General features: G+C 27.5%; 2 protein-coding genes across 2 annotated transcripts; both read left to right on the top strand.

The window, feature by feature from the left end:
• Nucleotides 1-1,449: 1,449 nt before the first annotated feature.
• LOC136984637 (uncharacterized) lies at nucleotides 1,450-23,480 on the top strand. Its single transcript, XM_067281704.1, has 14 exons — nucleotides 1,450-1,500; nucleotides 1,654-1,712; nucleotides 1,785-1,847; nucleotides 2,050-2,085; nucleotides 2,173-2,238; nucleotides 4,488-4,538; nucleotides 4,669-4,716; nucleotides 4,855-4,945; nucleotides 5,979-6,055; nucleotides 6,136-6,198; nucleotides 6,314-6,349; nucleotides 6,427-6,493; nucleotides 6,573-6,623; nucleotides 23,426-23,480. Exons 4-12 carry the CDS (start codon nucleotides 2,080-2,082, stop codon nucleotides 6,478-6,480), a joined length of 492 nt encoding a protein of 163 aa, XP_067137805.1. The 5' UTR covers nucleotides 1,450-1,500; nucleotides 1,654-1,712; nucleotides 1,785-1,847; nucleotides 2,050-2,079; the 3' UTR covers nucleotides 6,481-6,493; nucleotides 6,573-6,623; nucleotides 23,426-23,480.
• LOC136984673 (uncharacterized) lies at nucleotides 13,294-19,147 on the top strand. Its single transcript, XM_067281748.1, has 13 exons — nucleotides 13,294-13,361; nucleotides 13,565-13,624; nucleotides 13,695-13,757; nucleotides 15,909-15,944; nucleotides 16,079-16,144; nucleotides 17,034-17,084; nucleotides 17,217-17,264; nucleotides 17,403-17,502; nucleotides 18,493-18,569; nucleotides 18,650-18,712; nucleotides 18,827-18,862; nucleotides 18,940-19,005; nucleotides 19,085-19,147. Exons 5-13 carry the CDS (start codon nucleotides 16,094-16,096, stop codon nucleotides 19,145-19,147), a joined length of 555 nt encoding a protein of 184 aa, XP_067137849.1. The 5' UTR covers nucleotides 13,294-13,361; nucleotides 13,565-13,624; nucleotides 13,695-13,757; nucleotides 15,909-15,944; nucleotides 16,079-16,093.
• Nucleotides 23,481-24,121: the final 641 nt, after the last annotated feature.

The following is a 24,121-nucleotide window of genomic DNA, read 5'->3' as shown; positions in this document are numbered from 1 at the left end:
AATAAATATCATTTTAGGTTATTCCAATCTTGGCCACTTAATTGAGGTGGACTAAAAAGTTTGATTTACAATAAAATTTATACAGTTTTACAGGGTGACGTTCAGAGGTGGTCATGTAAGCGAGGTTTTTCTGTAATTATAAATAAATAAAGTTAATTTTTTTAATCAAATAATTTTTATTTATTAAAATAACAAGGAAAAATTAAAATTATTTTTAATTAATTAGAAGAAATGTTTTAAAATTATAATTTTCTACGTCACAAAAGTGGAAAATTCCTTATATAAAGAGGAACGGCTGTGTTTAAATAACACACCTTTACCTTTGCTAACTAGTAAAACATGCATTTGTAAATATAACCTTAATTGATTTTTGATTATAATTTAATTGACTTTATAAAATATTTTCATGAAATAAAAATTCAGGAATTTAAGTATAATATACTGTAAATCCATAAGTATAAATAATTTAATCCTGCATACTATTAAAAGAAGAAAAAAAAATGCTTTACAAATGTTGCCCCCAAAATTATACAGATATCTCCAAAATGACAGCTGAAACGTGTCTACGTTCTTTACGCAGGTCATTTCAGTATTAAGAATATTGGCCAGGTGGCATCGTTATATGAGAGTATGAAGGGTGGGTCACACCTCTAAACTTCGAATATAATGATTGAATTCGAAATATGATCAAATGATACAGATCGGTTAGACAGCCGCGTATGTATATATTTGTAAATATAATATAATATTTAATTAACTAGTTTCTAAACACTTGAAATGTCTTATTAATTTATCAATTAATATCGAAGGCATGTAACCATATTGTTTTTAAAACTTATAAACTCTAAAGTGTGAAAATACTAGAGAGAATATGCTGATTTACAGGCTGATTAATAATAATCACGAAATATTTTAGTTAAAGTTAAGTTTTTCCTTTATGTAATTTGTATAGAATTTTCAAAACCAATTTCATTTATAATAAATATTTATTAAACAATACCTAAATTTTTGCTTATTTACTGTATAAAATGCAATAAAAAAAACTTTATTTAACGGTTTTACTCGCAATTTTTTGGATAAATAAATAAATAAATAAAAGTAAAATTTATAAAAAGTAATTACGTCTATAATCGACTGTTTAAAAGGATTACCGATTTAAAAACTTATTCATGCAATTAAATACACTCCTTACTTAATAAATTATTAAATATTTATAACATTTAAAAAGGTCATTAAATATTAAATTCTAGTTAGTTTTATTCCTGAATTTTAATTAAAAAATTTTTGTAAGGAATGCATTAATATTGTCAATAATGCGTTTGAAAAGCGAAGCGTAGACGTAATTATAAAAATCACAGCACCTGTTTAATGTACACAAATTGAAGCTATTTGAGTTCTGTGTGAATTTCAAAAATTCATTATTCGGAGCGAACATGAAATGCTTAAACATCTTCTTCGTCATAACCTTTTTTCTGTGTATTAACGAGATTTACGGAAATGGTAACTCTTAATTAGTAATTAGTTTAATTTAAAATTCAATTTTAATAAAAATTTTAAAATATTTTTGATTTTTATAAAGAGAATTTAATCAAATTATGTATTTTCTTCATAGTTTAATTAATAATTAAATAATTATTTCATTGATTATATAAGAAAAAGTATATTTGACCGAGTTCGAGAATTGCATCACGAAGAGAATTTGTGAAACAAGAGTAAGTTATTTACCATTATTATTTTACTTTTATTTGATATATTATTCGCTAAAATTCTATCGAATTTCTCAGGAACAAACACTAGAAAAGTTCTGTTGTAAAGAGGCATTCGTGGGCAATGTATTTCGTGAAAAGGTAATTTATGATACTGATTAGAAAAACGTCTTTTAAATTATATAACAGATTTGTTTCTATAATGACTTGTTATAGAGTATTTGTATGTTTAGGTCATCTTTATTGAATAAAATAATAATAATAATAAATAATTTAACAGTGTGTCTAGCAATTAGTTAATAAATAATAATTCATATATATATATATATATTTTTTTATTTAGTTGCAAAAGAACTGTCTGAGGAATAGAATAATGCTTGTTAGTATCTCTAAAATTCATTTATTTAAATTATTTATAATTATAATTTACTAATTTTGTATTTGAATAAAAATTTATTTAATTTAGGATGTTTTCGATTGCTTGGATAATGATAAAAAGTATAAAACGAATTTAATAGACTACTTTAGAGAGGTAAAATAATCTTTAATTATGAGTTGGCATTTTATTGTTAGTGTAATAAGTTTAACAATTTATAATATTGAATTGAATTACTAAATCTAATTATTTTTTCGGGTCAGATTTACACATAAGCTAAATAAACTACAGTATATGTTAGGGCTAGGGATTGCAATTGCTGGATCCCTCATCCAGCAATCCAGCGCATTCTTCGGCCTGCTGGATCCACCATCAGGTGCTGGATCCAGCGCTGCGGATCCGCGAATACTCAATTAACTTCCTAAATAATGGCGCAAAAGTCTACGTTGTCGGGGTTGCCGCTTTGTTACGTGCGCTATCGCTCGGCGGCTGCGAAAGTGATGTCGTTCAGTGTGGGTGCTACACCCTCTCTCTATACCGCACCGCCCGCCCTTTTACCTCTGCTGATCTAATTGCCAGTTGACTTTCCGCTCTCGCTAAATAAAATAAGTAACTCCTCTCCTAGTGCATAATTCTAATTTACGGTCGGATGTTACATCAATCAATCACGTGACGGAACGATTTATAATTACAGTCAAACCTGTTTTTATGCGCTCTTTTTATGTGCGATTTTTATTTGTGCGATTTTTTTAATGCGAATTTTTAATTTGTGCGGTATAGTTGGCGACTAGTCTCGTGCGATTCGTCATGTCTCACGTTGACTTATTATAGCTAAATAAACTTATTATAGCATAAATGCACTTATTATAGTAATAATATTGCATGAATATGCGAAAAATGAAATAATTTACTTTTTAAGTCAACAAAACACCACCTGGACAAAAATATGTAAAACAGACGATAGACCAGACGATGCAGTCAAGTGCTGACATCTGTTGTCAATAAATTCTATTTCGTACGGTTTTGAGTTATTTTCTATGTGAGACTTTTTTTATGCGGTCCCTGTTGACCGCATAAAAAAATTATTTTTAAAATTGTGTTGCGAAAACTATTATTTACAGCCATTCGTGAAGTTTCGTGAGATTTTTTTTTATGCGTTTTTTTTAATGCGGTCCCTATCCCCCGCATAAAAACAGGTTTGACTGTATTTGATGATTCTGGAACCAACTAGCGTAGAGGCAGAAAGGGCCTTCTCCGCAGCGAACATATGCAATTCATTAAGAAGTAGGTTGGGAGAAAACACCATTAATACCATTTGTTTCTTGAGATCCTACTTCCAGAAAAGTCAAAAAAATAACAGAAGTGATTGATTTAATTTTATTTAATCTTTTAAAATACTTTATTCAAGACAAGACTAATATTTTATAACTTCTACTCTAATTCTATTAAGTATGAGTTTATAACCTTTGTTCTATAGATGGTTAGAGGGCTACGCTAGGCAATTTTATTGTGAAAATTAGTGAGAAACTGAGACTACCTAATTAGTTAAATAGTTAATTAAATTAATGAGTATCAGTATCTTAGATACATAATGATATGAACGTATGTGATTCATGATTCTGATAATAATAACTAGTTACTTACTCACTACTTTACTAACACTAATAATTAAATTACTTATAAATAACTACAGACTGATATGTAGAGCCTATATAAGAAAACTGGTAAGACTGATAGCCACTTTGCCACTGATTATCCGTCCTTACATTATTATAATATATTAATATAAATTAATTAGTAGTATTACCTTTGCTATTATTTAACTTAAAGATTACATTATAATTATAACCTAACTAAACATTTAAAGTAATTATCTCTATCTCAAGTGTTAAACCGAACCAAAGTTAAGTTTCTACCTAAATGTGTAAGTTTTACTGATTTATAGTGACCAGTCTAAATAATGAAAGTTTCTTAAGTATTTTTTAAAAAATGTTTTATTTCTTTAAAAAATACCATAAATTGCTGGATAGATAGATATTGATAGATAACATTTTATTGCACTAAAAATACATCCGCGCTAAATCCAGCTGGAATGCTGTTAATCCAGCAAAAATCCAACTGGATTGAAAACACTGCTGGATTGCAATCTCTAGTTAGGGCCTTACGCTAAAGGGTGCAGTTCAGATGCCATACTTTTAAATTTAGTATTAATTTCCGGATAGAAAAGGATTCATATATGTTATAGTTTAAGACCACAAATTTAGATCTAGACCTACATTTTTCTGTCGAATTTTGGTATTCTTACTATTATATTAAGCATCTATTTAGAATTGTTTGATTTAACTATGATTTCCGTTTAGTAAATAAAGTGTTTAGCTGTATTGAAATTTTTAAAATTTATTTAGAGAGCAGAAAATTACACAAAATTGGATGAAGATTTGAGAATTGCTGTTGGAGTAAGTTGAGTATTTTTAAAATATTTTCTTATGCTTTTTATTTAATAACTAAATTATATAAAAGTCAATTAATATTTTCATATTTTAGTTAAAACAATTAGTTAAATGTTTTATATTTAAACTTTTAAAGCAACCGAACAGTATAGAAGATTGTGAAGATTACGCGAAACGATTTGAAGTAAGATCTATTTGTATTACTAAAATCCAAGCTCAAAGAACTGTTTTAAATTAAATTTAAAAATTTTAATTAAATTAAATAAATTTTTAACTTTAATCCTTAAACATAATAAAATTGCAAATAATATGAATTTCATAGCAAGAAGAATGCTCCAAGTGTTCTGATATAGATGAAGACGATGAATTATACGGTGTAATATGTAATATCATTCGTAAAACAAAAAAATCATGTAAGCATTTCTTAGCAAAATAGAAAATATCGTATTTATGATTTTAATATATATAAAACCGAATTTTAATTGGTAGAGATTTTAGGCATAGGCAATTTAGGTTTTCCTACAAAGTAACTTTAAAAAAAGTTTGTATTCTATGCTTAAGTGTGTTACTTACAAAGTTTATCCTCAACAGCATTAGACCATTATTTTTAAAGATAATGCAAAAGTACTTCGTTTTCTTACATTTTCTTATATTTCCTAAAATCACTCATGCAAGTGACATTGCCAAATGAAATTATTCGATTATCTTATTTTAAAATATTCCGAAATTGATCTTAAACTAATAACACCTAAAAATAATCTCAAATACAAAATTTCTTGTGTTAAATATAAATAAAACCACTATCAGAGTATGTATTTTTATTATACAATATTTTGGCACTATACGCAACATTTCTAAGCAAAATTTGCTCTTAACATCTCTCAAAATAACCGAATTATGTAAAAATCTGTATATAATTTTATTAATTGCTATATTAACAATAAAATAGTTATAAGAACACAGTTACTCTCATATCAGAAAAATAAATTTAAAGAGATAATTTATTATAAAATGTTTATTAATAATTGAAGTAGAAAGTCAACCCTTGAATTTTTCAATTAAGACATTTTCTTATAGAAAACAGAAATGTTTACGTTAGAATGTTTATGAATATTTAGTGTTGGCAGGAAATAGTCTCGCCTTATCAGAGAGAGAGAAGTACAGTACAATAGTTACGCGATACCATCTATACAAGGATCACTTTCATTCTAACGGTTCCTATGTACAGATGTAGTTTTTAAGCTGTCTTAAAATAATACGTATAGATGTAGAAAAAACGTTACGAAAAAATAAAGTTTTAAAATGTTAAAAGCCTTATATATATATATATATATATTTTTTTAAACTTTGTACAATAGAAATGCTATTTATTTTAATTTAAAATGACGTTTCATATTTACTCAAATATTTATCATTATTCTATTTTAATACTCGTGAAATTTTTAGCGCCTTATTGTGCAAATAAGCATCACTGCATGAACGTTTTCAATACTTGTGTTGTGAAGAAAATTAATGAATCAATGGTAAAATGTTTTGAAATAATACATATAATTTCTGTCAAAACTCTAAATTCATTATTAATTAATGTTATTTCATCATTTAGGTACATAAAGTCGATGTAAGTTGCTGCAAATCTTCTCTTAATAAATCAGGCGATTATTTCAAGGTATAAGATGAATTTTACTGATTAATATTCTTTATGAATAACAAATTAATTATTTTTGTTATAAATTTTATTAATATATTAAAATATGTATATATAAATAACTCCGTTTATTTAGAATAAAGAAGATTGTGAATCACCCAAGTATATACCGGTATTTACTTTTCTATATTAATGTAGTATTATAATTATTGATTTGATTGTATAATTGTTATTATTATATTTTTTCAGACAATAATGGACTGCATATTGAAAGATGAACATTGTAAACCAGCAAATAATTGAATATTATACAAAGGTAAACTTTATTTACGTAATTTACGAAATCGTTTTAAAAAGAAATAAATATTCACTAAATTAATTATGTATAATCTTAGAATGGAAAAATATTGGAAGAATTTCGTACGAAAATAAATAATGAAACCGGTGTAAGTATATAAACTGAGGATCTTTTTATATTAGACTATTATCAAGTATATGGAGACTTATTAATTTTAAATAGTTAATTTTTAGTTTAATATTTCCGTTTAAATTTGAAAATATATGATTCAGAAATTATTTATTTTGAAATTTAATCACAGAGCTTAGCAATTAACAAAAGGATGTAACTATTATCTTCAGATATAATCTTGTAATAATCAAGCTCTTTATTTGTAAAGATCTTAAGCTATAATTACTCCTAAAATAATATTTTATGATTAGTTTAAAAATTTTTGATTAATGCTACTTTCTATTTCTCTGGTACTGTACAATACATCCATTAAAAAAAGTCTCTTTAGTATTCTGTTACCTTTAATAAACGTGTTTTTTCTAGTATTTAAAGGAATTTTCTGTGCTATTGCTTAATTAACAATGAAATGATGGCAGAGAATATAATAAAAGTTACAACAACAAAATGAAAATTTTTAAATTTCTACAGAATGTAAGAGGGATTTATTACAAAACTGCTGTGATATTGCTTTATGATAAACCTATTATACACTGTACCCATGCTTACATGCTTGTCAAACATGCCAGATAATAGAAAATAAAGATATTAGCAGAATGCAGAAATTATTACTGAAATTTCTTAGAAGTGTCGTTAGAGAAATTAAGATTGACAAAATTAAAACTTCACATATTCGGAAAAGCTTACGACAAATGTCCAAAATACATTATATTAAATGAGTATGAAGAGATAACGAATACAGAAATCAACTAGAATATTGGAATAATAAAAATGAATAGAACAGGGTCAAAAGAGATGGAGGAAAAGATTAAAAAATGATTTGAGATGTGCAAAATAAGAAGAAGAAAAAAAGGTTACAATAAGTAAAACAAGAAAAAGAGAACGAATAAAGAGATCGATCTAACTGGAAATTAGAACGATGAAGCCAGTGGCATTCAAATGATGTTCGGTTTCATACTAGAGTGCCACAACAACACTTTAAGGTGTCGAGCATCGTCATAACATTTCCACGACTATCGATAGAGCGGAGCTGGAAATTATTCTCGGGTCTAGAAAAAATTTAGCAGTTCGTAGCGGTTCCTACATCTGTAAATTATTATTATTTTTATTAATAATGAAAGGTGTAACGTATTTCATTTGTTCAAAGAAAAAAATAGCAAGAGACTCCCTACAAGTGGTCGATGACTAAACACTTCTTTCGTGTATTACTGAAAGTACGAAAAGCGCAATAACTCAATGAGTATATTGATAAAGAAGTTGAAGTGTAGCAAGAAACTTATCAAGTTTTCAACTTTTTCTATTAGAAAAAAAAAAACTAAAAAACAATAGATTAAGCGATTATAATGGACATCATAATCATGATCCTGAAATAAAAATTAAATTATCAATTAAACATTTGGTTCAAACACAATCAATAACAGTTGTGTTTGAAACCAAATGTTTTATTGATTATCTAAAATACAGACAAAAGGCATGTGATATATACGAGTTCATATATCATACTATATGAATAATTAATAATTTTAAAGTGATTAAATTATTATTTAGAGTTTTTGTTAATCCTATTTTGTCCTCTATAAAAGTCACAGTTACTATTGATTTATCCTTATTATAATATAAAATTTTTTTCTCTTCTTTATGTATATATAATACACACATTATATAAATGTGTGTGTGTATGTATCGTAGTCTCATATAAAAGTATTCTTGTGTAACAGAAATTATAATTAATATTTTGCTAATAACGTTTAAATATTCAAACAGGGTTTAAATAATATTGTGAAATGTAACCAGAAATTAATTAAAAAATTAACTTTTCTAGATTCCTCCGGAAACAAGTCAATGCGATAATTATTATGCAAAGTCAAAGGTGAGATTATTTCATACTTTTTAATATTTTCATAATTTACAGATATAAATAAAGTGGTAAAGAATGTAATTAAAATTATTTCAACGATTATTATACTAATTATTGCATGCATAAAACTACAATTTCTAAAAAAACCTACCAGCTAATTTATTGGTTATAATTTAAAGTTAAAAACGAAGAAAAAATGTTTTGTTACTTAATATGTATACAAAAATATAATAAATTGTTTTGCTAATATTCAGCATGATTTTTATATTGACCGTTTATATTACTTATTTAAATTTTAAAAAAATATTCTATTGTCCTATTTCAATTGCTTATTATAATGTTATTTCTAGACAATATCTTTGTTGGAATGTTACAAAACCACAAACAAAAAATTGTTCCCATTCTGCCAGTTGTTGCTAGATATTTTACACAAAGAACCTATTAATTACATACATGATGGTTTATATAACCATGTAAATGATAATGTAAGTAATTTTATGATAATAAGTCAATTATATCTTATGATATTTATATAATCTTATATCGTAATTGAAATTAAATTTTAAATTTAATTCAAATTATTTAATCTAAAATACAAACTTTTTTTTCTAGTTTGACAATAGACTGACGAAATGAAGTTTCTAACAGAAGAACAGTGAATACATCGTTTAATAAAGATGAATTTAAAAAAATGAAATTTAATTATTGGAAGTTTTTCTAATTGAAATAAAGAATTTGTTTGCGGCACATATACAGTTTTATATTAAGATTTTTCAGATTAAGTAAATATTACATTCTACAGAATTTCATTTACTTGTGAATTAAAAAAATAAATTTTAGAATTGTTTAATTGAAAGAATCATTAAATTAAATTGTAAAAAATTGTAAATTAAATTGTAAAAAATAATAAAAATTAATATAATGATACATTGTAGATCATTTTAATCGATACAGCGAAATAATTCAAAAAATACATATCTATATATATTATATATATATATATATCATTGAACCAAAAAATGTTAGTTTCGAGGGAGTCACAAAATGAAACTATTGGTTTCATTACAGATGGCTCTGCAATTGGTTATAATAGGGTAAAAATACATTTTCTTCCTATTTTTATTGCATATTGCATTCAACGTCAAAAATAAACAAACTTTTATCTAAAATACTTCTTTGAAAGATGCACTCACCAGAAGTTATAAGTGAAATTTTACGCAGTTTTCACACAGTAAAGTTTTCTTTGAAAAAAGTCATCAGAAAGTTATTATTATTTAATAAACATGTTAAAAAAACACTATTACCACAGCATGTGTTATTTTCATCACAGTAAGCTTGTGATAAAGAACTTATGATGTATTTGATGGAATCACAAATGCAGTAATACAGTAATCGTTTCGTAAGGGTTTGTGCTTCTCGTTCAGTTATAGACTTGATCCTTCTGATCTACACCTATTTTCGACTATCTAAACCAACCCTGTTCATTTTGGTTTCGTCTGATCAGACAACCTCTTCCAATCTTTCAATGTTTTAATCTTCACAATTAAGACACTACCGTTGATATGATTGGTAAGTTTAGGCTTATTAGGCTAAATGGCCATGTTACGTTTTAGACGTAGTGAATAGATGAAGTATTCACGTGTACTCCTAAGCCATCTTTCCGTTGTCTTTACTCGTAATGCCGTGTCTCACCATAACGTCCGCTCGTTATCAAACGTATAAAGTATCTTTTTGTTTTGGCATTCAATACCTTCTTCCTGCCAAGTCTTAAATTTTGGTGATGTGACAGATCACTATTTTTCATTCTCGACACCCTCGAACGTCCAACACCAGCTTCCAAAGTTGTTCGTTTTCTCAATAGATAATCCTTTTTTTAGCGGGTCATTCGACAGCTTTCTCGTGCTGATGCAATCAAGCAGCAGCTCATTTGCTTATTTATACTTAACATGTTAATATGCTTTGGAGGATTTTGATATTCAGCGTAAATAAAGATTCCTAATAAAACGAGAAGAGAGTGCTGATAATTAAAATCAGAGTCTACTAAACGATAAAAGTGTTATCGCAATTGACAAAAACCTTTAACTAATCAACAAATCGTTACTACTTATTTATTTATAATGAGATAAAATCCTCGCTTTTGTGACTACGTTTGAAATTCCCCTGTAAGACTGCAGAAATTTTAATATAAATCTTATTCCATCATGATAACCACTTAGCCTCACTTAAGTGGCCAAGATAGGAGTATCCTAAAGCGATATTTATCCCAGTTTACGTAGACAACAGAATAGAAAAATTCAACGTAGTGATTAAAGGACTTTAAATAAGATTTGGTGCTATAGTTTTGAAACTGTTCACCGAGTACACTCACACAGATGATATTCAAATAAAACATTCTTTATTTACACTTAACAAATTAAATTTATCTTTGAAATTTTGGAAACAATTATACATATATTTTTCAATAATTTTACGCAAAATCTGATTGTATTGTGTAAAAATGTACTTTAAGTTACCGTTATGGTCTATGTCACTCACACTCACTCGCAACGATCTACGAAGTAAAATATCGATGAGTAGTAGAAATTTATAAAAGGCACTAAACACTATATGTCTAGTGCCTTTTAATGATGATAATACAGTAGAACTTCGATTATCCGGACCTTTATTATCCAGATTTTCGATTATCCGGATTGTTCAAAATAAACAAAAATTGTACGAATTTGCTGATTTGCACTTGGCAAATTGCGACACTGTTTATGTACGTACGTGATGGAATGCATGGAACAAAATTTTGAAAAGACCACTAGTAAATTCCAGTAACAGTAGAAAGTGGTATAGGAGACATAGCGGAAGCAATAGCACAAATTTCAATATGTGGTGAATGTGACGAAGAAGATGTAACCGAGTGGTTAAATTGCGATGCGAACGATCCTGGATTCCAAATTTTGAATGATGAGGAAATAATTAAAGAAATATCTGCCTCAGATGAACAAGATCGAGAAGACGAAGAGATTTGCGAAGTAAGAGATATTGGTCCTACACATTCTGAAGCTTTTCAGTGCTTAGATGTCGCCATGAAGTGGTTTGAGAGCTAAGAAAAGTGTAACTCAGGACAACTTATATGTCTTAAAAGTATTCGCAATTTAGCAGCTTCAAAAAGAACAGCTAGCTTTAAACAAAAATCGTTAATTGAATTTCTTAATAAAAAATAATTTAATATTGAAGCTATATGTAAATCTAGACAAATAAAAATTATTCATACTATATGCACTGTCAATTATTATTTTTTCGATTATCCGGAATTTTTCTTATCCGGACTACCCTCATCCCCAATTAGTCCGGATAATAGAGGTTCTACTGTAATAATAATCAGTGCATTTGATTTAATAATTTTTCTCAGTTTTTCTGTGAAAATACAATACTCAAATAAAACTTTTACTAACATTTCACGAACATATTATAAGAGTTATTGGGAATCTCTCGGAAAATCAGAGATGATCTTGCAGCCATGAAATCTCCGAATGACATGTTTTTGTTCGACATTTAAGGATTTATTATTATTATTATTATTATTATTATTTTGATGATAGTTTAAAAAATCAACCGCCATTACTTGTCACTCCTTAAAACAAGGGTGGGTTCATATTAGTATTTTGTCCGTTTTGTGTAGAACAAAATATTTCAAAAAATATATAAAATTAAACAAAAAAAAAAAATTTTAAATATCGTCATCGAGCGGTCTGTAGTCGTATGAATTTAATCACCTAAATAAATAATTGTGATTTCCTGCATTTTATTTTTCTTTTACTTTCCTGGTTCTATTACATTTATAAGAGGAAAAGTATGGCGATCGGTCAAAAACGAGCCACAAAATTTTTACATATTTGTACTCAGAACACCTTGAAACATCGAGAATTGCAGAAATATTTGGGTGGTAATTTTTGTATGTATGAATGTATAGATGTGTTTGTGGGGGCACGATTTTGTTTACTCAGTATGAAGCTTAATAACTCCTGTGATTTTTTTGTCGAAAATTTCTGAAATTTTTCACGGAGGTTTGTTTATTAGGTGGATTGATGCTGTTAAATTTTGGAGATTAAAGGTCGACGGGGTGGGGAGATAAACGGGGCCGTGTGTCATATCTCGATTACTGTCAGACTTAATAAGAATGTTACTCATTATCACCATTTATAATTTTTTGTAAAACCCATTCCTACCCTCAAAATTAAGCTTTCTGCCATTTTATAATAATTAAAAATATAAAAAAATCTATATGAATAAAATATCATAACAAATAACGTCACAGATGCAACATAAATTTTGGTTCGTGTAGTAATGATTGTTTCATATAACTTTCGAGTATCGAAATCGACGTCATTTATTACAATTCAATCGATTTTATTTAAAAATGACGTTTTTAAATAGAAAATAAATAAAAGTGAAACAAGAAAAAAATTCAATTCATCTATTTTTATTGCATCTTTTTGAATAAAAAGAAAAGGAGAGTTTATAAAAAGTAATTAGATTTAAAATCAAATTGCATAAAACAATTATTGACTTATTTACACTCTTTATACAATAATTTGTGAAATTGCCGAATATTGAATTTTATAATCTTTTTCTGAATTTTGATTTAAATATTTTATTTTCCAAGCAATACGTTAATAGTGTCAATAGTGCATTTGAAAAGCAAAGAGTAGACGTAATTATATAAATCACTGCACCTGTTTAATATACACAAACGGAAGTAATTTAAGATCTGTTCGAATTCCGATAATTCATTACTCGGAGTGAACATGAAATGTTTAAACATCTTCGTCATAACTTCTTTTCTCTTTATTAAAGAGATTTATGGAAATGGTAAGTCTAAATTACTAATTAGTTTGTCTTAAATAATTATAAATTCAATGTTTAATATTTTAAATTTCTATTAATAGAATTTAATAAAATTATTATTATGCTCTTCGTAGTCAATTAAAATATATAAAAAGAAAAGTTAATAAGAAAATATATTATTAAATATAGGTTTTAATATTTAAATAATTATTTCATTCATTGTATAGAAGAAACATGTTTGACTGACGTTCAAGAATTGTTTCACTGAGAGAGTTTGCAAACCAAGAGTAAGTTATTTGTTGTTATTATTTTACTGTTATTCGATATTATTCGCTAAAATTGTATGGAATTTCTCAGGTACGAGCAATAGAAACCTTCTGTTGTAAGGAGGCATTCCTAGGCAATGAATTTCGTGAACAGGTAAATTTTCGACTGAATATTCTATTTTGAATAATGTGATTTAAAATCGACTAAATATAATTAATTCATATATTTCGATTAAATTCCATATTTTATTCTATTATAAAAACGTTTTAAATCACTTAGACAAGTTAAAAAATTAGTGATAAAAATGTTATGTTGTAAACTTTGCTAAGAATTTTGATAACCTGCATTAAAAAATAAACAGTAAATTTCAAAATGAGTGCTTTTTTACACAAACAAAATTTGATTTAAATTATATATCTAAACATCTTTTTTTAATAAAATTAATACCTTAAAACTTAAAAAAAACATTCGCTAAAAATGTACGACGGTTATCGAAAGATATGTAAAATTTTATCAAAGATTTTATATTTCAAATAGACGAGTTAATAATTATTTGTACTTGTATTGGAAATTAAGGTATGTATATGTATATATATATTCTCCTGAGCCGGCTTTTAATTCTGCAACTCTTTAAACAGATACACGTCATTAAATTGTTTACTTTTTTACAATCTCCCTTACTTTTTATAACGTTATGTTTAAAAATCCAGCAACTAGTTTGTAAGTTTTCTGGCTGTTATGAGTTTTAAATTTAAAAATAACTTTTATTAAACGTAATAAACAAATAAAATTGTGTGTGTCGCCATCTGTTATGAGATTTTATTATAAGCAGCTTCTATAATTTTAATGATCATGAAATGACAAAACGTTTAATTATGAAGGCAGAAATGAGTTTTATGAAAAACTGTAAATGATAAAATCTTCATTAAGCCCGACCCAACTTGAGATATCACACGTAATCATCCTTTATCTCTCCATTCACTCCTTTCACAATTAAAATGTAATAGAATCAATGCATACATAAGCTATCGAGCCGAATTTTATTTTTTTACTCTTCATCTTATCTTGATATATTCAACGAAGTAGACTCCAACACACCTACAAACATATACATATCCACGAATTTTTTCTTTTTTCTGCCACTTTTTTTGACGTTTTTGGTTTCAGAACTTCTGAAAACATGGAGATTTATCAAATTTGACACGATTCCAATACTTTTCCTTGTTATGTAAACATACAGTCGGGAAAGTAAAAGATGATTCAAATATATTCTTAATATTATACAGTAGAGAGTCGTTAATCGGAACGCCGGTAATCGGAACGATTTTCAGTCGGATTGTGTCGTGCCGAATCGAACGTTTTTGATACTAGATTTACTTCTAAAGTATAATTTTCATGTTTTTTATATTCTTTAATATATTTATTTTGTTTGTACAAAATGCAGAAATAATTTTTAACGATACGATAGTCTCGATTATTATTATAAAAATTTTCGTTAGGCTTAAAATCGACGAAAATTCAACACGAAGCGACACGCAACGGAGAAAAATTTGAACATCGGACAGATTAATATATTTTTTCGTACAAAGTCGGTAATGGGAACAAATGACTAATCGGAACAACCCCAGTCCCCAATTGATTCCGATTTTCGACGCTCTACTGTAATTAAAAAACACGACTAAAAACAATAAGATTAACATACATAAAATGATATTCTACACACAATTTTCAACAAAATACATTCGTTTTTTGAAAAACAAATTTTGTCGGATTATCCTTTTTTACAACTGTCCGCATTCAGTAGGCGTACGCATTATAACCACGTGTCAGGCAACAATCCACTATCACCATTCATTATATTATTCTTTTTCCTTTTTTTTATTTTTTCAATTCATTTTATCAACACGACCATCGGATATTCTAACACTCTCAACAACCCACTAACGTAGACATCCAACAACTCATTAACATAGTCTATCCACATCAACCGAAACCAAAGTGTCCTTTTCTCTGTTTTCACAACCTACCTTTTGATGTTGCTAAGTTTAATTGTTGAATAAACACAGGCAAGTATATGATAAGTCTTCTGTTGATTGTGTTTGAACTAAATGTTTAACTGATTATTAAACAAAATGTTATTTTAAACATTTTCCCTCTGCAACACTTTGTTTTTGAGATATTTTACTGTTACAATTTACCTGACTCACCCTGTATAATATATGTTTTTAACGCTTGTTCAGTATTTAATTTTTATTTATTTATTTATTATAAAGTTTTAAATTATTTATATTTATTTTTATTCAGTTGGAACAGAGATGTTTAACCAAGAGACTATTAACTGTTAGTATCTTTAAAATTTATTTATTTTTAATGTCTAATGTAAACTTTTTATAATTATCATTTATTCGAAATTTTCCATTAATTTGATAACATATATTTGAATAAAATTTTACTGAATAATTTATTTAATTTAGGATGTTTTCGATTGCATGGAATTTGATGAAGAATGCAATTGGAATTTAACAATGTATTTTATGAAGGTAAAATAATCTTTAATTATGACTTTACGTTTTATTATTAATGCCATAAAATTAATAATTTACAACATTGAATAAAATCACCTAATACTTTGTAACTATAAACTCCTAAAGCTGACCATTTTTGGGGGGTCGAATTTACACTTAAGCTGAATAAACTATAGCTTCGAGCCTTGGAGTGCAAGGATGCAGTTTAGGATTCGCACTTTTAAATTTTGTATTACAGTATTTACTGGCGAGTAAAGACTTTATATGCTGTAGCTTAAAATCACAAGTGTAAATCTAGCGCTGCATTTTCCTGTCGACTTTTTGTATTTTTATACGCATTTTATTAACTTACTCTGTCTTTCCAGATAACTTAATTTTTATCTACTCCCAATATCCGATCTAGTAAAAATTTTTCAGGGAGAAAATCTTGGAGACAAAATATTACATCAATAAATTTATGTTGAATTATTTAAATTCTGGGAGGTTTCTGACAAGTAGATTATAGAATACAGTATTGAATCTACAGAAAAAGACAGACAAAACGTCGCATGGTCGTGGGTGCAAGATTACATATCTCAATCACTGTTACGAATATAATTTGTGGAATTTATTACTTAATTTCAGAGTGAGCAAGTGCCCCGTTTGCCCCGCCTTCTGTGGAGACCCACGTTTCTAACAATGAACACCCCACGTTTTTAGAATACCAAGAATGCTGTTAAAGATTTTAAAAAATATATATATTTTTTACCTTTAAATGCATTTATGTGACTTTTAAAAATATTTTTCATATCTATATTGAGTGTTCATTTACAAATTGATTGCAAGATTATTAAATAAAAGAAAATTATAATAAACATTTAACCGACTTGTTAAACCATGTTGAAATTTTTTAAAATTCATTTAGAGAACAGAAACCTACACAAAAATGGAAAAAGATTTGAGAAATGCTGCTGGAGTAAGTTAAGTCTTTTTACAATATTTTCTTATTATTCTTATTTAATAACTACAATTATATAAAAGTCAATTAATATTTTCATATTTTAGTTAAAACACTTTAGCTAAATGTTTTATATTTAATCTTTTAAAGCAACCAAACAGTATAGAAGATTGTGAAGATTACGCGAAACGATTGGAAGTAAGATCTATTTGTGTTACTAAAAACCAAGCTCAAAGAACTGTTTTAAATTAAATTAAAAATTTTAAATAAAATTAAATAAATTTTTAACTTTAATCCTTGAACATAATAAAATTGCAAATAATATGAATTTCATAGCAAGAAGAATGCTCCATGTGTTCTGATAAAGATGATGACGATGAATTATACGGTGTAATATGTGATATCGTTCGTAGAACCAAAAATTGTGAAGTATCATGTAAGTATTTCTTAGCAAAATTGAAAATATCGTGTTTACGTATCTAATATATAGAAAAACGAATTTCAATCAGTTGAGATTTTAGGCACAGGCAGAATACAAACTTAAGTAATGTTTATATTCTGTACTTAGTGTGTTACTTACAGTTTATCCTCAACAGCATTGGATCATTGTTTTTAAATATAATGCATAAGCATTTTGTTTTCTTTTTTTTTGTTATAATATTTCTTAAAATCACTCATGCAAGTGACATTGCCAAGTGAAATTATTCGATTATCTTATTTTAAAATATTCCGAAATTGATCTAAAACTAATAATACCTAAAAATAATCTCAAATGTAAAATTTCTTGCTTTAAATTCAAACAGAACCACCACCAGAGTATATGTATTTCTATTGTACAATATTTTGGCACTGTATGGAACATCTCAAAGCAAAATTTGCTCTTAACATCTCTCAAAACAACCGAATTATGTAAAAACCTGTTAATAATTTTATTAATTGCTATATTAACAATTAAATAGTTATAAGAACACAGTTACTCTCATATCAGAAAATAAATTTAAAGAGATAATTTATAATGAACGATAAAATGTCTATTAATAATTGAAGTAGCAAGTCAACCCTTGAATTTTTCAATTAAGTCGCCGAAATGTTTATGATTGTTGTGTTGATAGGGGTATTCTCGACTTATAAGAGAAAGAACAACAATAGTTAGTTACGTGTAACCACCTGTAACAAGGGTCACTTTCATTCTAACAGTTTCTATGTACAGATGTAGTTTCTAAGCTGTCTTAAATAAATACGTGTAAATACAGAAAAAAACATTATGAATACAAAACCTTAAAATGTTAAAAGCCTTATATATATATATATATTTTTTTTTTTAACTTTGTACAATTGAGATGCTATTTATTTTAATCTAAAATCGTGTTTCATATTTATTCAAATATTTTTCATTATTCTATTTTAATACTCGTGAAATTTTTAGCGCCTTATGGTGTAAGTAGGGATCACTGCATGAACATTTTCAATACTTGTGTTGTGAAGAAAATTAATGAATCAATGGTAAAATGTTTTGAAATAATACATATAATTTCTGTCAAAACTCTAAATTTATTATTAATTAATGTTATTTCATCATTTAGGTACATGAAGTCGATGTAAGTTGCTGCAAATCTTCTCTTAATAAACCAGGCGACTATTTCGAGGTATAAGATGGATTTCACTCATTAATATTCTTTATAAATTACAAATTAATTTTTTTGTTATAAATTTTATTAATATATTAAAATATGTATATATAAATAACTCCGTTTATTTAGAATAAAGAAGATTGTGAATCACCCAAGTATATGCCGGTATTTACTTTTCTATATTAATGTAGTATTATAATTATTGATTTGATTGTATAATTGTTATTATTATATTTTTTCAGACAATAATGGACTGCATATTGAAAGATGAACATTGTAAACCAGAAATAATTGAATATTTTGAGAAGGTAGGATCTATTTACGTAATTTACGAAATAGTTTATTCATTTTGTGAATATTTATTTCTCTTATAATGTATAATCTTAGAATGGAGAAATTTTGGAAGAATTTGAAACAAAATTAAATAATGAAATTGGTGTAAGTATATAAACTTAAAATATTTTTATATCAAGTATGCGAAGACTTAAAATTATCTGTTTAAAAATAATATCGTTCGATCTTTTCCTGTTTAAATTGCAAAACACATGATTCGGAAATTATTTATATTGCAATTTAATCTTAGATCTTAGCATTTAACAAAAGGATCTAACTCTAACATAATCTTGTGATAATTTTTTAAGTATCTATATTATGGACTAAGTGATTAATACGGGCATTATTCATAATGACTAGGCATTATGAATAATGACAAACAAAATCGGGAACTGTAACAATTTCAGGTTTTTTATAATAATTTACCAGATTGACCGGTCACTATTAATACTGCTATAATCTGATCGGGCAAAGTGATGATTAATACCTTTAGGAGTTATCATTCGACATACACTAGCCAATCAGCAATCGCGTCTGAGTTGCGTATGCTTATTGAGTTTAGTATTAAATTTTAAATCCATGCCATCAGTAGTTAATCTTGAGCGACATTTTAATTTTACCTTTGTCTCTTAAAATAGTGTTTCTTTCCTTGAGAAAGTGAAGATCGTGGAGCAATTATTAGGTGACGTGAATAGCCGCTTCAACAACCGATTAAATGAGTCAATTAATAGCAGCAAAATGTCAAAACAGTCAAATTTTTACAAAATCAGTATATTTGATACGGTCGCAAGCCGATGACCAATATAAATTTATGTTCGTCTACCATGACCACCTTGCTGAATTCGTTCAACGACGACCATTAAAAACCGAAATGACTGTAGATGTAGCCTATGTTGTTTTAGACATTTTTACAATATTTGGTTCACCGAGTACTCTACAAAGCGATAACGGCAGAGAATTCGCCAATAATGTCATCAAAGAACTGTAGTATGTTGCCTGAATTGAAATTGGTGCATGGAAATCCCGAGAACTGAAAGTCAGAGTTCAATAGAAAGACGTAATCAAGACGTAGAAAATATACTTAGTTCTTGGTTGGAGACTGATAACACTAACAAATGGTCGGAATGATTACGTTTTGTACAACCGATGAAAAATCGAGTGCATCATACTTGTGTAAATTGCATCTTCGATGAGGTCATGTTTGGAGCAATGTTAAAAGTTGGACTAAATAGTTTTATACCTGATAAATCATCGACCAAGATTAACACAAAGGAAGATTTAGAAACTCTTTTCAAAACTAGCAACAAGGAATTTTTTTATAACAAAAATGACATTCCAGAAGTTTTTCTTTAAGTTGATATTTTATTTGAATTATAAATTTGTTAATAATACTTTTCGTTAATATTAGTTTAATTAATATAATTAATAAATAAACAATAACATTAATACCCGATACATTCTAACCTACAACGCCATCAATGCCGTAAGATATCGGGCTAAATAAAAGCTATAATATTATATAATTACGAAATAATTTGGTACTGAAGTGAGGCGTTAGTCGCCATCTCTTATTAACTTTAATTACTTAATTTTTAAAATAATTTATAAATACTGGAAAAAAAAATCGGCCCGGAGCAGGAATCTGAACCCACAACTCCTGCTTACTGTCAAGTCCTCCTCCGGGCCGATTTTTTCTTCCAGTATTTATAAATTATTTTAAAAATTAATTTATTAAATTATAATTATGAAAGTTAATAAAAGATGTCGCCTATCGTCTCACTTTAGTACCAAATTATTTTGTAATTAAATAATATTATAGCTTTTATTTAGCCCGCTATCTTCCGGCATTGATAGCGTGTAGAATAAAATTAATAATATTTACTTTTACAAGATCTCATGTTGTTTTTAAAACACTAAAATAATTCATAAAAATAAATAATTCTTAATGAAAAACGTGGAGATTTTTTAAAAAATCAAATTGTCTAAAGGGAATGTGGCTGTATTCATAATGTGTGATTAATTTCATAAATTAGTCGATATTTATCAGGCTAAGCAGCCAGTTTAGTCATTATTCATAATGGCTGGGCATTATATATAATGCCCTATTAATCATTTGGTTTATAACATATATAATTACTGCTCGAATAATATTTTACAATTAGTCTAAGAATCTTTGATTAATTTATTTCTGTGATACATCTATGTTCTATATCAAATGTTTTTTTTTTATGTTATAAAAATGTTTACATTCTTAACGTCTAAGTCTCAAAGTCCCGGGACGTCCCGGGTTTTGATCGTGAGTTGTCTCGTGTCCCGGGACTTTGAGAATGTCGAGACTTCCCAAACCCTAATACTTAGTCAATCCCGGGATTCCCAGGATTATTTCGGTATTGAAAATTAATAAAAAATAAGGTCTTACAGAAATCAGCTCTTTAATCAACAAATCAAAATTTAGAAAAAATCAACGAAATTAAAATTTTGACAAAAATCAACGTATTTTACTGTATACGCCTAGCTAATCGAATCACTCTAACTAATCAGACTTAGAGTTAGACTAACCAGATTTAAAATCACTGTCTTCATGTTAAAGTTATTCTTTTTCAAGCATCAGTGAGTTCTCTTTAAACATACATAAATTGAAAAAACCTTTATGCAGGGCCGAATTTACATAAGGGAATTTGGGGCCGGTGCCCAGAGCAACTACCCTATTACATCGTATTATTAAAATACAAAAAACGCAATAAACTATGTTTAGACACACATTATTACCGCGACAGCCTAGTATGGCCTAATCATGAGGGCCACAGGCAGAGAAAACCAAACCCGGGAAAAAACATATGAAACATATTGGAAAATTCCGGGAAAAAATTTTACATAGGTATTTTTCAATTAAATTAAAATAATTAGTTTTACACAATAAAATATATGTATGTTTACAATAACCTTATTTTTAAATGAAATTTACAACTTCCTAGTTGAAATCTAGTTGAAAGTGCAGTATTTTGTGTAAATTTTCTAAATCATCAAATTGACTACTCTTAAAAGGGGCCTCCACCGTATTTGTGCCCACGGCCTCTGATTGTTAAATCCGGCCCTGGTCATCTAACAGGTAACCCAGTGAGAATTGCTTGCATATCATTTTAGTTCAAAATACAAGAAGTTTTATATTAAAATAATAGGCAAGTAATTCTGTTAAGAGCACTGGCACTGAACGTTTCGCTTCATGCAGTCTATTTTGCAACTTTTTTAAAATGGTGTCAATCCCGAAAATCTCGGGATCAGAGAACTTAATCCCGAAAATTTCGGGACTAAAAAGTGGTCGGGATCCCGGGATCAAATCCTCTAGCCACGACCCACGAGGGTACCACAACGACACTTTGTGGTACTGCAAAATATAGAGCGGAGAAACACCAACTTCCACAGCTGTCGAGAGGGAGGAGGTGGAGATTATTCCCGGATCTACAAAAGTTGACGATTCCTACACTTATAAATTATTATTATTATTATTATATATTTTTTTCTAACTAGAAACAAAACCTTGACGACTACTCTTTTATTAATAAAGAAACATTATTTAACGTATTTCGTTAGTTTTCAAGCAAAAAATCTCGAAAAAGCCCGCTGTACGCTCGGGCTCCGTACAAGTGCTCAATAGCCTGAATACTTTTTACATCGTATTATTAAAATACAAAAAACGCAATAACTGTATATTGATAAAGGAGTAGGAGTGACACAAGAAAAAACTTACTGAGTTGAGAGTGCCACTATTAGAAAGAAGTTGAAAAACACTGGATTGAGCGATGATAATGGTCATCATAATTACGATCCTGAATTAAAATCTAGTCTAAAATAAAGCGACAATTAATTATTTTTAAGTGATTAAATTATTATTTGATTTTAGAGTTTTTCAATTCTCTTTTCTAACAAATGTCATAATTACTATATAAATAGTAACTATGACATCCATTTTATTATAAAATATTTTCTCTTCTTTCTATTTGTGTATGTTATCATATATATTATACACTTATGACTGTATAGGACTAAATTATGTCTGTGTGTAATAACCATGTGCTGAAATTTGCTATTTCAAAAAATACCTAACCAATTCTAACTGTTTCGGAAGATAAAACGTGAATATATTTTAGCATCTAATGAAAGTAAGCGTTTCCTGTAATGTCTATCGACTTATTAGCATATGGCGTGAAACAAAACAGATGTTTTCGCAATTCCTGATGTATTCTAAATGCTTTCTAAAAAGTAAAAATATATAAAGATACAAGAATATAGAAGAAATTATAATTAATAATTGCTAATAATCTTTAAATATTCAAGTAAGACTTAAATAATATTCTGACATATGACCAGAAATTAATAGAAAATTAACTTTTCTAGATTCCTCCGGACACAAGTCAATGCGAGAATTATTATGCAAAGTCAAAGGTAATATTATTTCATACTTTTTGATATTCTCAGAATTCACAGAAATAAAATAAAGTTACAAAGAATATCATTAATATTTTATTTTTGTAAGACGTATATACAAATTATATTTAAATGAAAAAAATAATTTACATTATAAAATGCATTTAAAAATACGTAATTATTATGAATAAGTTATTGGGCTATTGACAATATAACACGATGTTCAGCTTCAATAGATACCTTACTTTTTTTTAACTATGATTAACCACGAAGTTTTCAAAATCATAAATGCTATTAAAATTTCACTTGTTACACAGAAAGTTATTAATCTTAGCTTTATTTTAATAAAATGTCTAAACAATTTGACTGTTCGATGTTCTCATTCATAATTAGAACCTTGAATGAAAATCAGGAGGAGGTAGATTCATACACCCGTGCATGTCTCATACAGTTGAATAGTGTTTGTATTTGTATCTCGCTTCTTAATAGCTCGTTTGTTTACTTTTATATCATGTTTTTGAATTTATTTGTTGTCTATTTCTTTTATTTTTTTTCTCAACGCTTGGTGTTATTTAACAGGCTTGTGAACCAGAAAACAATAAATAACTAATTCGTTTATCTGTAGACTTTTTTCAACTCTTCAGTCGTTCTGTCGACATTCAATTG

This window comes from Centruroides vittatus, unplaced genomic scaffold, assembly GCF_030686945.1.
Source record: "Centruroides vittatus isolate TY-2023 unplaced genomic scaffold, ASM3068694v2 contig_926, whole genome shotgun sequence".
Lineage (NCBI taxonomy): Eukaryota > Metazoa > Arthropoda > Arachnida > Scorpiones > Buthidae > Centruroides > Centruroides vittatus.
Note: the sequence above shows the minus strand (reverse complement) of the source record. Positions and strands in the feature narration are given on the sequence as shown.

What these genes read in the sequence shown, in the direction of transcription:
- LOC136984673 (XM_067281748.1), top strand. Translation starts at nt 16,094, where the DNA reads ATGGAATTTGATGAAGAATGCAATTGGAATTTAACAATGTATTTTATG. An exon ending in ATTACGCGAAACGATTGGAA is followed by an intron (nt 17,265 to 17,402) that starts GTAAGATCTATT and finishes TGAATTTCATAG; the next exon opens with CAAGAAGAATGCTCCATGTG. An exon ending in AACCAGGCGACTATTTCGAG is followed by an intron (nt 18,713 to 18,826) that starts GTATAAGATGGA and finishes CCGTTTATTTAG; the next exon opens with AATAAAGAAGATTGTGAATC.
- LOC136984637 (XM_067281704.1), top strand. An exon ending in ATTTGAGAATTGCTGTTGGA is followed by an intron (nt 4,539 to 4,668) that starts GTAAGTTGAGTA and finishes AAACTTTTAAAG; the next exon opens with CAACCGAACAGTATAGAAGA. An exon ending in ATTACGCGAAACGATTTGAA is followed by an intron (nt 4,717 to 4,854) that starts GTAAGATCTATT and finishes TGAATTTCATAG; the next exon opens with CAAGAAGAATGCTCCAAGTG.